Source organism: Eurosta solidaginis, chromosome 4 (genome assembly GCF_040869045.1).
Source record: "Eurosta solidaginis isolate ZX-2024a chromosome 4, ASM4086904v1, whole genome shotgun sequence".
Lineage (NCBI taxonomy): Eukaryota > Metazoa > Arthropoda > Insecta > Diptera > Tephritidae > Eurosta > Eurosta solidaginis.
In genome coordinates, this window is record NC_090322.1 from 18,774,006 (window position 1) to 18,787,542 (window position 13,537).

Consider the following 13,537-nt stretch of genomic DNA (forward strand, 5'->3'; position numbering starts at 1 on the left):
CATGTTAGGTTAAGTCTGAGTTAAAAAATTTAACTTGCCGTTTTGCAAAAGAGCCTTAAGGGACATCTTCGGCTTATATCCAAACCCTTTCTTAGCAAAAACACAGTTTTGACAGCTATATTGTGAGTTTCTAAAAATATGAATTACGGCAGTGGGTGATGAAAAATGGCTTCGTGTTTCAAATAAGTTGTGTGGTTTAAACTCGGTTTAATATAGTTTATAAGTCAGATTGAGCTTTTTGTTATACGAATTAAAATTATTTTCTTAAAAATTTCAATCGTGTTTTGACATGACGCCTTGAAAAAGCGCGTAGTTTACTTTCCTTCCTTTTCTTTTTTTCTTTTCTCTTCTCGTCTCATTTTTTCTCTTCTCTCTATTCTCTTTTCTTTTTTAATTTTTCTTCCTTTCGTTCCCTCTTCATTCCTTTCCCTTACCTTTGCTTGCTGCCGTTTCTTCCCGTCCTTTAATTTTTCCATTTTATTTGATTTTGTTTTAGTTATCAATGTTAGAAAAAAATAAATAAAAGGAATTGTGTAAAGCAAATGAATCTGCCTCGCTATTTAAAACATATAATTTTATTTTACTTTATTTTATTTTATACATTTGTAAATTTTAGTTTTTTATTAAATTATTATGCTTTATTATGACAGAAAAACTCAAAAGAATTAAACATACCAGCTGTCATTAGGGATTAAGGGAACACCTCCAAAGCACTATGGCGAGATCCGGCACCTGCCAATACAGCCGTTTGATCCTGGCAAGCATAAGCAGACCCTTTGCCAAATCCACACAGAATCGGTAAACGCCTTTGTCAGGACACGCCCGATGAACCCCGTTATTAATATTGTAACGACTTTAGTGAAATTCCTCTTATTTGCAACCTTCTGTAACGTTCGTATCGCTAATATTCTTCACAATATGCAATATCCTATCCTTGCATAAGAAGAAAGCACATTACCAAGGGGGACACGAGTCACCCTGACCCAACTTCGTTCTGGGTACTGTAACAGGTTAAACTCTTACTTGTCCAGAATCAACCCCGACATACGTAATGTATGTCCTGCATGCAATGTGTCTCCAACCATCTTCTCAATTGTAATGTGGAACTTACGGCTCTAACACCAATCTCCCTATGGTACGCCCCTGTTGAAACAGCCAGTTTCCTAGGACTCCCGTTAGATAACAATTTTTGAGTGGTCATGCCCATTGAGTGGGGCGAAGCACTGTTAATACAACAGCAACAACAACTCAAACAATAAATATGATTTTGTCAAACTATTCGTTAAAATTAGAATGAATTGAAATTAGTACACGTAGCCACTATTTAACATATTTCCTTAATCCACCATTTAAGAGATATTGCGATGTCAAAAATTGTTTTCGATCATAAATGCTTTAAATATATTTCTGCAGGTTTCCTCTAGGTTTTGTGACGATAGGACGGATATTTCATGTTCAGATGTGGTTGCCATTGCATTACGTGAGGCTTCGCTGTGCAGGCTGAAAATTGCAAATACGGAGCAAAATGCTCCTTGTTTTCATATCGAGGCGTTCACGTCGCCAAGGATGGCTTACATATATCACTGCGTGGACAAAACTTGTACTTTCCGGACGCTTCGGAGCTCTTTCTCTCATCCTTTGCTTCATTTATCGCGCGTATTGGATGGCTATATTGTCAGCATTTTCCGTGACGAAGACCCAGTCGGGCGGTGGCATCATTCCCGTCAATGAACCGGAAATTTTAAATGCATGACCTCAAATAATATATGTTCAAACCTTATGTCCTTTATTGAGCATTTTGATACCACCCTTAAATCGGATAGCACAAAACTGGCCTATGTTGACGTAATACTGGGGCTAAGCTCTCGCAGGGAATAAGGGTGCCTCTCAACCGTCCTCATTACAGCTCTTACACCTAGCGTTGAAGGGATTTCCATACTTTCCGTGTGTAGGCTAAACAGCCTTGCCCTGTGATTGTGGATGTGATCCTTAATATCTCTTTTCTAAATTTAATCAGTAGAAACTGTTATTTTCTGATCGTGATTAAATTTGATTGTTGGTTTTATACGAGTCCGTAGTAACCAATTGCGGGTTTCTTGAGATTGGTAAGTATGTCACTATTGATGAATATAGCTGATGGACCATCATCCTCACAGATGTCTATCGTTACACCGGTCTTTGGTCAACCGATTTTTCGTTGCCGTCAATGTTCCTGTGAACGGGTAATCAATTAAGAGGTGGGCGCATTATATTACACTTTTGTATAGTAAACCGATTAATAAACAAATCATCCATGATGGTCATTCCAGATGTATGGCTATCAGAAGCTTGTGTGGGGGGGATGGTATAACCTAGAAAGCTGAACTTGGTCACACCAATTCGTTTTCGAGATACTCCTGCTAATACCTTAATGGCACCAGCCGGAACGTACCGGATCTATACCCGGAAAAGGACTATCAACACCGATAACGTTACCCAAAACCTTCGGGAATATCTTTTATCGTTAACACAAAAGCAAAAACAATGTATGCTATGTAATGTTGTTTAAAACAACGCTCTCCATGCACATGTCTGTCCAGGGCATTGTGGAATAATGGGAAGTTTGTAGCACCTTACTTAAAATCTGTACTGCCAGCGAAGGCTTGCATAAATGTGTAGTTTGGTGACCGATGATCCCGTTGGCTCCAAACCCCTGCCTACAGGTGACCGGAGCGTCGAATTGTAATGCTGGGTGGCCAACAATGACTCTTCTCACAGCGGAAACTTCTCAGGTTTACGGGATAAAGACTGAAATTTAGAACTTCAAGTTATATCCAACGTAATGTATACACCTATCGTCTTGTTCGACTTGTATGTTGTTAAATTTTTTCACCACTCCACTGGAAGCACCAGTTGGAAAACGATTTAAACTCCCTTGGTGTGGCCAATTGGCACCAGCTAGCAGAGAGAAGCGGCTGGCGCACCTTGTTGGATGGTCATAACCGTTTAAACGGTTAAGCTCCAATTAAGTAAGTTATACTACAGGACAGGGGTATACTGCTAATACCCGTTCAAAACTGTCAGGGGCGTGTTCAAAAGACACGTTTTGGCCTCGGCATTTAAATCCGAACAATGACCCTCAACCGCTCCAAGACCAGGAGTACGATCCATAGTCTTGTCGCAGAACCCTTTCAGCATACAATTTAAGTATTTTTTTTTTCCAAACATCTTTTGACATGAGCAACGTCTTTACTTTCAGGTTATTGATATCGATATCAAAGCACGTCTTTTGAAACCTTTTTACGACATTTTTGGCAATGTATTAGCAGTCGACCTCTGTATTACCAGCAAAATCGATAAGCTGCAAACGTTTCAAAAATCAATAAAGTAAACTTAATTTCATAGTTTTTATTATAAAATTGCATTAAAGTCAAGCTACATCTATATTCTATCATTATTTAAAAAGTATTACTTTTAGTGCTATTCCAAAAACGGACCCTCTTTTTGGCCCCCATTCTCGTGTGCTTCCAAAATACAACCCGGAGCTCACTGGAACCAAGGGTGTTCGATATGACAGCTGTCAAATCTTCCGCCACCTTCTATCTTTACATTATGCTGGCTCGTTTGTTTTTAATGAACTAGATTATATTTTTCTTGTATTTCGTTAGTTTTATAAAATATAGTTGACATACTTGTACCAGTACTGAAATCTTATTAGGAGGGAAAGCGAAAAAAATCGTAAGGGAAAATACAGAAAAATAAAAAGAAAATAAAATAGTGTCATATAGGTATCCATGATGAAATTAATATTCAGGTGTTCTCATTCCGTTGACGTTTTCCCTTATTCTGACAAGTTCGGCATGCATAATTTAGAGGGTTGTCTATCATACAGAACTGCCTTTGAGTTCTACTACGATCGTAGTAGATTTTACTACACGTTTAGAAATATTATAACTATATAAGCCGTTACTAGAATTGTTCAGCCAAAAAGAGTAACGTAACTTAATATTCTCTAACAGAATATAAACAAAATTTTGGAGAAATCTAATTAATTTGAAGAATTTGTAGGAAAAATTAAGCAATCCAAATTTACTAGTTTTGAAACGCACGAAAATACTGGCATTTAGAGCTGCAGAAAAAGTGAGGTTATGTTGTTGACATCACCTTTATTATTACATCATGGGTATAAGCTTGAAATGAATGCACTCTTTTTTCCATTCATAAATAAATACTTTTTCCACAAGATCATTTTTATACTCAGTTGAGCAGAGCTCACAGAGTATATTAACTTTGATTGCATAACGGTTGGTTGTACAGGTATAAAGGAATGGAGATAGATATAGACTTCCATATATCAAAGTCATCAGTATCGAAAAAAATTTGATTGAGCCATGTCCGTCTGTCCGTCCGTCCGTCCGTTAACACTATAACTTGAGTAAATTTTGAGGTATCTTGATGAAATTTGGTATGTAGGTTCCTGGGCACTCATCTCAGATCGCTATTGAAAATGAACGATGTCGGACTATAACCACGCCCACTTTTTCGATATCGAAAATTTCGAAAAATCGAAAAAGTGCGATAATTCATTACCAAAGACGGATAAAGCGATGAAACTTGGTAGATGAGTTGAACTTATGACGCAGAATAGAAAATTTGTAAAATTTTGGACAATAGGCGTGGCACCGCCACTTTTAAAAGAAGGTAATTTAGAAGTTTTGCAAGCTGTAATTTGCCAGTCGTTGAAGATATCATGATGAAATTTGGCAGGAACATTACTGCTATTTCTATATGTATGCTTAATAAAAATGAGCCAAATCGGAGAACGACCACGCCCACTTTAAAAAAAAATTTTTTTTAAGTCAAATTTAAAAAAAAAAAAGTTAATATATTTACAGTATATAAGTAAATTATGTCAACATTCAACTCCAGTAATTATATGGTGCAACAAAATACAAAAATAAAAGAAATTTTCAAAATGGGCGTGGCTCCGCCCTTTTTCATTTAATGTGTCTAGGATACTTTTAATGCCATAAGGCGAACAAAAATTTACCAATTCTTGTGAAATTTGACAGGGGCTTAGATTCTAGGACGATAACGGTTTTGTGTGAAAAAGGGCGAAATCGGTTGAAGCCACGCCCAGTTTTTATACACAGTCGACACGATAACTTGAGCAAAAATCGATATATCTTTACTAAACTCAGTTCACGTAATTATCTGAAAGCACTTTGTATTGGTATAAAAAATGGCCGAAATCCGCCTATGACCACGCCCACTTTTTCGATATCGAAAATTACGAAAAATGGAAAAAAATGCCATAATTCTATAACAAATACGAAAAAAAGGATGAAACATGGTAATTGGATTGGTTTATTGACGCAAAATATAACTTTAGAAAAAAACTTTGTAAAATGGGTGTGGCACCTTCTATATTAAGTAAAATAAAATGAAAAAGTTCTGCAGCGCGAGATCAAAAGCTCTTGGAATCTTGGCAGGAATACTGTTCGTGGTATTACATATATAAATAAAATAGCGGTATCCGACATATGATGGTCTGGGTCACCCTGGTCCACATTTTGGTCGATATCTCGAAACCGCCTTCAGATATACAACTACCACCACTCCCTTTTAAAACTCTCATTAATACCTTTAATTTGATACCCATATCGTACAAACACATTATAGTCACCCCTGGTCCACCTTTATGGCGATATCTCGAAAAGGCGTCCACCTATAGAACTAATGCCCACTCCCTTTTAAAATACTCATTAACACCTTTCATTTGATACCCATATCGTACAAACAAATTCTTGAGTCACCCCTGGCCCACCTTTATGGCGATATCTCGAAAAGGAGTCCACCCATAGAACTAAGGCCCGCTCCCTTTTAAAATACGCATTAACACCTTTCGTTTGATACCCATATTGTACAAACGCATTCTAGAGTCACCCCTGGTCCACCTTTATGGCGATATTCCGAAAAGGCGTCCACCTATAGAACTAAGGCCCACTCCCTTTTAAAATACTTATTAACACCTTTTATTTGATACTCATATCGTACAAACAAATTCTAGAGTCACCCCTGGTCCACCTTTATGGCGATATCTCGAAAAGGCGTCCACCTATAGAACTAAGACCCACTCCCTTTTAAAATACTCATTAACGCCTTTCATTTGATACCCATATTGTACAAACGAATTCTAGAGTCACCCCTTAGAACTAAGGCCCGCTCCCTTTTAAAATACTCATTAACACCTTTCGTTTGATACCCATATTGTACAAACGCAATCTAGAGTCACCCCTGGTCCACCGTTATGGCGATATCTCGAAAAGAAGTCCACCTATAGAACTAAGGCGCACTCCCTTTTAAAATACTCGTTAACACTTTTCATGTGATACCCATATCGTACAAACAAATTTATGGCGATATCCCTAAATGGCGTCCACCTATAGAACCATGGCCCTCTTAAAATACTCTTTAATACCATCCATTTGATACACATGTCATACAAACACATTCCAGGCTTACCTTAGGTTCATTTTCCTACATGGTGATTTTCCCTTACTTTGTCTCCATAGCTCTCAACTGAGTATGTAATGTTCGGTTACACCCGAACTTAGCCTTCCTTACTTGTTTTGTATACTTTCATAGCTTACAGATATGTTAAATCAATTTAGGAGTTGGGTGCAAAAAAGACGTAACAAGGGCCAATGGAAATAATAGCCCCACCTTCTAATTATTGAAGTAGTTTATTATAGAACAGTTTTTTTGTTTGCTTTTTAGGTATATCTCGCGGATAACTTACTTATATAAAAGCACGGGGCTCTTGATTATATAAAGTATTTGAAAAACACGAAGATGTTGTAACGAATTTTGGGAAATTTGTATTGTTTTGGACCTTCTCCTATCGTTCGAATCTCTGAACTGTCGAATAAATAACTCCAGTATTCAGTATAGCAAAATGGTCTTTATTTATACTACTTTGGGAGAAGTACTTCACAACTACAATAATACTTCACTAATAGCGTGTTTAAATCAAACTGAATATTATTCCTCAGCTTGCGCTGCTTTTATACTCTCTGTTGCCTCATTCACATTTTTCTCCTACGGTCTAGACTTTTCACGAACATGCCATCTGGAACAGTTGTATCTCATACTTGGTAATTTAGTTATATGCAAGTGTATGTGCGGGTAGCAACTTCTGCTCTTAGCTGATGATGATGTGATGTGTATGAGAAATAATCTCTCTGCTTCAAGCTGCTGGTCATGTGTATGTGTGGCTACTTCATTTAATGTGTACATGTATATATAAGTGTGCTTCCGCTATGGCAGGCACCTTGTCACGGTGCGGGGCTTATGCCGCTTCCGCGAAGTAGTGAACATACAAAAGGAGAGGCTCCGGCATCCTCCACCCGTATGGTTCGAGCTTCGTGGAGCGGTAAGTAAGAACTACTGTTTTTGCCTTAACGGCTATTAGTTTGCGACTGTTTTCCCATGTTAGGGACGGCACTTCTTGTTCGACGGATGCGTCTGTTGCCCCGTGTTAAGGGCGGCATCCGGTACACGCAGCCCTAACGGGTCAAAAAGTCGTCAGGTGCGTCTGCTTCCCTATGTTAGGGGCGGCACCTGGCACACATATCCTTAACGGCACGTGTGCGTCTTTTCTCCATGTGAAGGGCGGCACACAACGACGTCTGTTCTCCCCAGGTTAGGAGCGGTCGAGTCCGAGTCTTTTGGAAGGAGTGGTAGACTTGAAATAAACTCAAAGGGTGATGACGAATTCAGTTCAAGTCTTCGATAACGAGCGGCAAAGGAGGAAGTAAAGTTATGGTGCAGGGGGTCGGATCCCCAGTACCGGCGGTAGATGGTGGGCGAGAAGCCATCTGGCGTTGAGATCCAGCGACTTCTCAGGCTGTGGAGCGAAACCCCAGGCTACATAGTCTACGAATGCTACTGGGAGAACAAGAGCTCTGTCCCTGTCCGAGCACGCTCTGTGGAGCACGGCAAAAATAGGTTCTGAGTCTGGTGCCGAGGGAAGCGTTAGGTCTCGGTGGAGGAGTCTAACCATTGTCAGCGCCACCGAGGATGAGCTATCATCACTGGTGAGCGACGACGATGAAACAGACTCCGAGACTGAGAGCATTTTGCTTAATGACCAAGCCCAGACGTCAGAAACTGCGGAGGACAAAGGTTCAGAGTCAGAGAAGGCAAAAAGGGAGCAGAAAGCCCTGAAAGGCTACAAAAACTCTTCCTACTACCTTCGAAAGATGCAGAAGAAATATCCTTCCACTCTCACTGTGAGAGAAACGTCTCTTATTAGCAAGCACAGGAAGGTAGTAGCAAGGCTCAAGGCAACTATCGCTGCTAACTCTGACGGCCAGAAAGCGCCAGACGATCAGGGCAAGGACGCTAACCAAGCGTCCTCGTCCGGATCGATGGGCGCACAAGGCCGACAAAAGAATACGATCCGATGAGGGACCAGAGGAGTCGAAAAAGCGTAGATCTCACGCTAGCTTCGACTGCGCATTAGGTCTACAAATAGCCATCATCGACACAATCAACCCTGACGGGAAGATAACGCCGGAAAGGTGGTTGCTTGTAGAGGGCAAACTAATGGAAAGAATGCTCAACGCTGACAGTGAGGAGATATCCTCCGACGGGGCGGGTTGGCAGAAGGGCGTCAAGGTCGTCGGCTGCTGCAACAAGAAATCTCTGGATTTCTTAACGAAGGCAGTTCGCGCCTTGGGCGCTCTTTGGCCGGGATCACAGTTGGAGGTGAGCTCCGCTCCAGTTTATCGCTTCGTCCGATGGTCTCAGTGTGGATGCCACCTCCAGTAATGGCAACGGTGTTCATACTGAAACTACTGGGCAAGCAGAACAACGAGCTAAAGGCACACCAATGACAGGTGGTCTCGATGGCTCCTTCTAAGACAAGGGCGGGCAGCGCCCTACTCATCGCAATTGATCAAACGTCGCTCAAAGCCATAAAGAAGCTTAATGGGGTCGTTAGGTTTGGGCTGGGCTCCCTTAAAGTTTTTGTTCCAGTTAACAGGCCAGATTCCGCAAAGGGAGAAGCTAGCGGTGGTGCAGATTAATTTGCACCATTCAGCTTCCGCCTCGCTCGACCTAACGAAGTTCATTGCGGAAAACGGAGTGGACATAGCTCTAATCCAAGAACCCTGGCTGGTTAGGGACAGGGTTTGCGGATTAGGGCTGGACGGCTACCGTCTACATGCACCAAAGGAGGGTAAAATTAGAGCATGCATTGTAGCTAAGAAAAATATTAATCTATTCTACGCAGCACTGAAACGGAGACCTCGTCACTGTAGTGTGCGAACAAAAGCATTAACCCCATTTAATTTGTTGCGGACCTCCCACAAATTGTCATACTCCCAGCAGCTCCTTGCAGCGGGACGGCTCCATATTCTCTTGATCCGGCAAGGTATCGAACCCAATCCGGGTCCGTCTCCCGACCCCGGTCCTGAGAAATGGTTTTGCTACATCTGCCGCAACAGAATCTTTTTAGGACGGTCATACTCTTGTCAGTGTGTCTCGTCTAAGGGATGGTTGCATCGGACAGGTTGTTCTGGGCTAGATCCCAAAACCAGACGTCCACGCAACTTCTATAAATCGTTTGTGGCTCCTTGCTGTTCACGCACTAGGGCGTCCCGTAGTCTACGCCTTAGCGCCCCCACTACCTTCCAGCAGCCCCGCTGCTCAGCAAGCCACAACAAGCACCCGCTGCTGCTCGCGCCCGACGGCGCCACCAACTCATACGACTGCTCCCACTCATACCTACAATCTCCGTAGTAGGGTCGGGAGCAATGCCGATCATCAGCCCCTGCCCCCGTCGGATGCGAAACAATGCGCGAGAGCTTTCTGCCGACAATATATAGTGCATTCTACTGTCGACAACGATAGACGGAGGGCCAATAGACACGCACGTAAACATAAATTCAGCGCGTCTCCAATTACCATCACCGCCAAAGAGGTTGAGGAAGCCATCGGTCATGCTAAACCATCCAAAGCAGTGGGCCCAGACGGCATAGCCATGCCGATGCTTAAAAGCCTAGGGAAAGAGGGTTTCAAATATTTAGCACATGTCTTCAACCTGTCTCTTTCTACCTTTCTCATTCTCGAAAAATGGAAAATGGCCAAGGTGGTCCCGCTACTAAAGCCTGGGGAACCAGCTAACATAGGAGAGTCATATCTCCCGATATCTCTCCAATCGCCAGTAGCCAAGACGCTTGAAGCCACTTTGCTACTCTACTTCAAAGCAAATTTGCAGCTAGCCTGTCATCAACATGGCTTCAGAAAACTCATAGCACCACCACCGCGCTAAATTCCATCAGCACCCAGATAAATTGCGGTTTAAATCAAAGCCCCCGCCATAGAACAGTACTCGTTGCGCTAGACCTATCAAATGCTTTTGATACGGTCAACCATGGCACGTTACTGCAAGACCTGGAAGGGTATAACCTTCCCCCATGTCTTAAAAGGTGGACCGCAAATTATCTGGTTGGTCGGCAGGCATCGGTGCAATTTAGAAACGAATCATCTAAACCAAGAAGAATTAAACAAGGGGTGCCTCAGGGTGGAGTCCTATCCCCACTTTTGTTTAATTTCTACATATCTAAGCTACCTTCGCCACCAGAAGGAGTAACTATCGTTTCCTAAGCCGATGACTGCAAAATAATGGCCACAGGCCCAGGCCCACAGATGTTGTTGTTGTTGTTGTAGCAATGCTCGCCCCACCTAATAGCCGCGACCGATGACAAATTGTCATCAATATCTATCAGGCCCACAGATCGATGAGGTTTACAACAGAATAAACGGCTACCTCCCTGATCTCTCCAATTTTTTCGCCTCGCGAAACCTGGCATTATCACCGACTAAACCCTCCGCGACCTTATTTACAACATGGACATCCCAAATGTCGACCATTTTGAACATCCATGTCGACCGCACTACGCTACCGACTGTCCTTGACCCCAAAATCTTGGGTGTGACGTTTGATCAGGATCTACATTTTGGTGAGCTTGCAGCCGCAATTGTACCGAAAATCCGGAGCCGTAATAAAATCCTCAAATCCCTTGCTGGCAGTACTTAGGGAAAAGACAAAGAAACACTCATTACCACATACAAAGCAATTGGCCAGCCGATTACATTCTACGCGTCCCCTATATGGTCGCCAAGCCTAAAAACTACCCACTGGAAAAAGGTACTGCTCTCAGAACCCCCACGGGCTGTCTTCTTAAGTCCCCAGAACACCAGCTACATAATGAGGCGAGAATACTCCCCATCAGGGAGAGAAATGAGATGCTAACGAAACAGTTCCTGTTGAATAACCAGAAACCTGGGCATCCCAACAGACATCTGGCTGATGAGCCAACACCGCCTAGGGGCTTAAGGGGTCATCTCCGTAAGCATTATGGGGAACTACGGCACCTGAGAACTTAGCAGTATGAAGCAAAAAACACAAGCAGGTCCTCAGTGAACTCCACAAACAGGCGTTGGACCTTTCTTCCAGGAATTACCCGGTGAATCCAGTACTCAAAGAACAGTACCCAAAAGTTGCGGAAGAGGAACGCATACTCCACAGGGAAACGAGAGTCACTCTAGCTCAACTTCGTTCTGGATACTGTAACAGGTTAAACTCTGACCTATCCAGAATCAACGACAACATACAAAATGTTTGCCCCGCTTGCAATGTGTCCCCACATGACACCAACCATCTCTTTAATTGTAATGTGGAACCAACGCCTCTAACACCCCTTTCATTATGGTCCGCCCCTGTTGAAACAGCAAGTTTCCATGGAGTCCCGTTAGAGGATATTTATGACAATTTGTGATCGGTCGCAAATATTAGGTGGGGGAGCACTGCTACAACAACAACAAGAACGCGAACCAAAAAAATAAGTAGTCTCTCTAAAAAAGGATTACTTTTTTCTTACATTTTCAAAGACTATTTTTACGTCGAATACGCTGCAAATCGAGCATTTTCAGAGCCACCCTAAGATGATGCGGGCATGCTCGGGGTATCCTAATGCAGCTCCTTATGGTATCCTATGTTGGCTGGGGATGAGCTAATAGGCGCGATATGCATACATAAAACAAAAAGTTAGCAATATAATCCTTATAATTCTTACGGCACAGTTAATTTTTGCTCTTCCGTTGTAAATTCTTCTTTGGTTAGAAAGGTTGTTGAATGGATTGTGTCTCTATATTCAGTATTTTCTTCATCATCTTCAATGGGCTCGTTTTTGATAAATTCGCTTAACTCGCCTTGCGGTTGGGTTGTGTCGCTATATTCAGTATTTTCTTCATCATCTTCAATGGGATCCTTTTTGATAAATTCGCTTAACTCGCCTTGCGAATTTTCACAACAATCCAGTAATTGTTCGTGTTTTAGTAAATGCTCAGCAGTACTGCATTGTGCTGATTCCACCTCAATTGCTTGCTGTTTGCCTTCAAGAGCCGTTTCTATTTCTGGAAGCGAGTTTTGAGCAGTGCATTTGGGCTGGCAACTGCTCAACGGGCATGAATCTGTGTCGTTTCGTAATACGTTATCGTCAATTTCTGCCTCCATCATCGACATGTTCAAATCATCCAATTTTTTAGAAATCATTTCTCGCATCTTATGGTCGGATTGCACGCACAATTTTTGGAACCGATATACACGTATCAATTGGTGCAAGCATTTACAGCAAATTTTTTTTGGTAGCTCGTCACTTAGCTGCACTTCTACTATTTGGGGTATTGTGCTGGACAACAAGTCAGCTATTCGTAATTCGTCGCATTCCTCAATAGTTTCAAAGATAGATTGGTGTTGTGGTTCAGTGCTGCCTTCAGACATGAAAGATTCCAGTTTAGTCATACAGGTCCGACAGAGGTAATCTATATATAGATCACTTGTATCCATTTGAGCGAATGTTTCTACTTCGGTAAAAATTATTAAAACTACAGAAGTAAATCAGTAATGAGAGTTAGAGCAGAAACGATAGTAGTAAAACCAATTAGATATTCACACTTCTTACCCGATACCAAGAAAATGTGTAGTCGATATTTTTGCATCGACTACTCTGGTATCGCACCCTACAAAACAAAAAGATTGCGCATTGACGACTTCAAAATTGCTTCTTTCTGCGCAGCCACGTCACAAGTGACTAGTTGAGCGAATGAAAGTGAGAAAAAACAAGAGCTAAAGGAAAATGACGTAAAAACTGCTCATAAAAAACAGCTGATCATTTCTTTATATTCGCAATCTTGTTAGTGATTTGTGATCGCACACAAATCACACATAGAAGATTGCTCATTCATGAGTTAAAATTGCTTCGTTCTGCGCAATTACGTCACACTTGACTGCTTGAGCGAATGAGAGAAAAAAACAAGGGCTAAAGAAAAATGAAATGGGTAGCCGCTAAGCATCCGTTTAGCGGTGAGATAATGCGACAACCTGGCTAGGCCACTCTGATATAATCGGTTTAAGGGCTAGCCGGGGTTATCTCATCGGCAGCGTCTGTACACCTCTAGGTGCGGCTGCAAGCGGGCGTCTCTCTTG

General features: G+C 42.0%; 1 protein-coding gene across 1 annotated transcript in view; it reads right to left on the reverse strand.

Moving 5' to 3' along the window:
- LOC137248418 (zinc finger protein 721-like) overlaps positions 1 to 12,992 on the reverse strand; it is a 203,734-nt gene extending 190,742 nt beyond the window's left edge. Inside the window, exon 1 of the mRNA XM_067779356.1 lies at positions 12,126 to 12,992. Coding sequence (XP_067635457.1) covers positions 12,126 to 12,898 — 773 coding nt within the window. The 5' untranslated portion in view covers positions 12,899 to 12,992. The remainder of the gene's footprint in view (positions 1 to 12,125) is intronic.
- Positions 12,993 to 13,537: the final 545 nt, after the last annotated feature.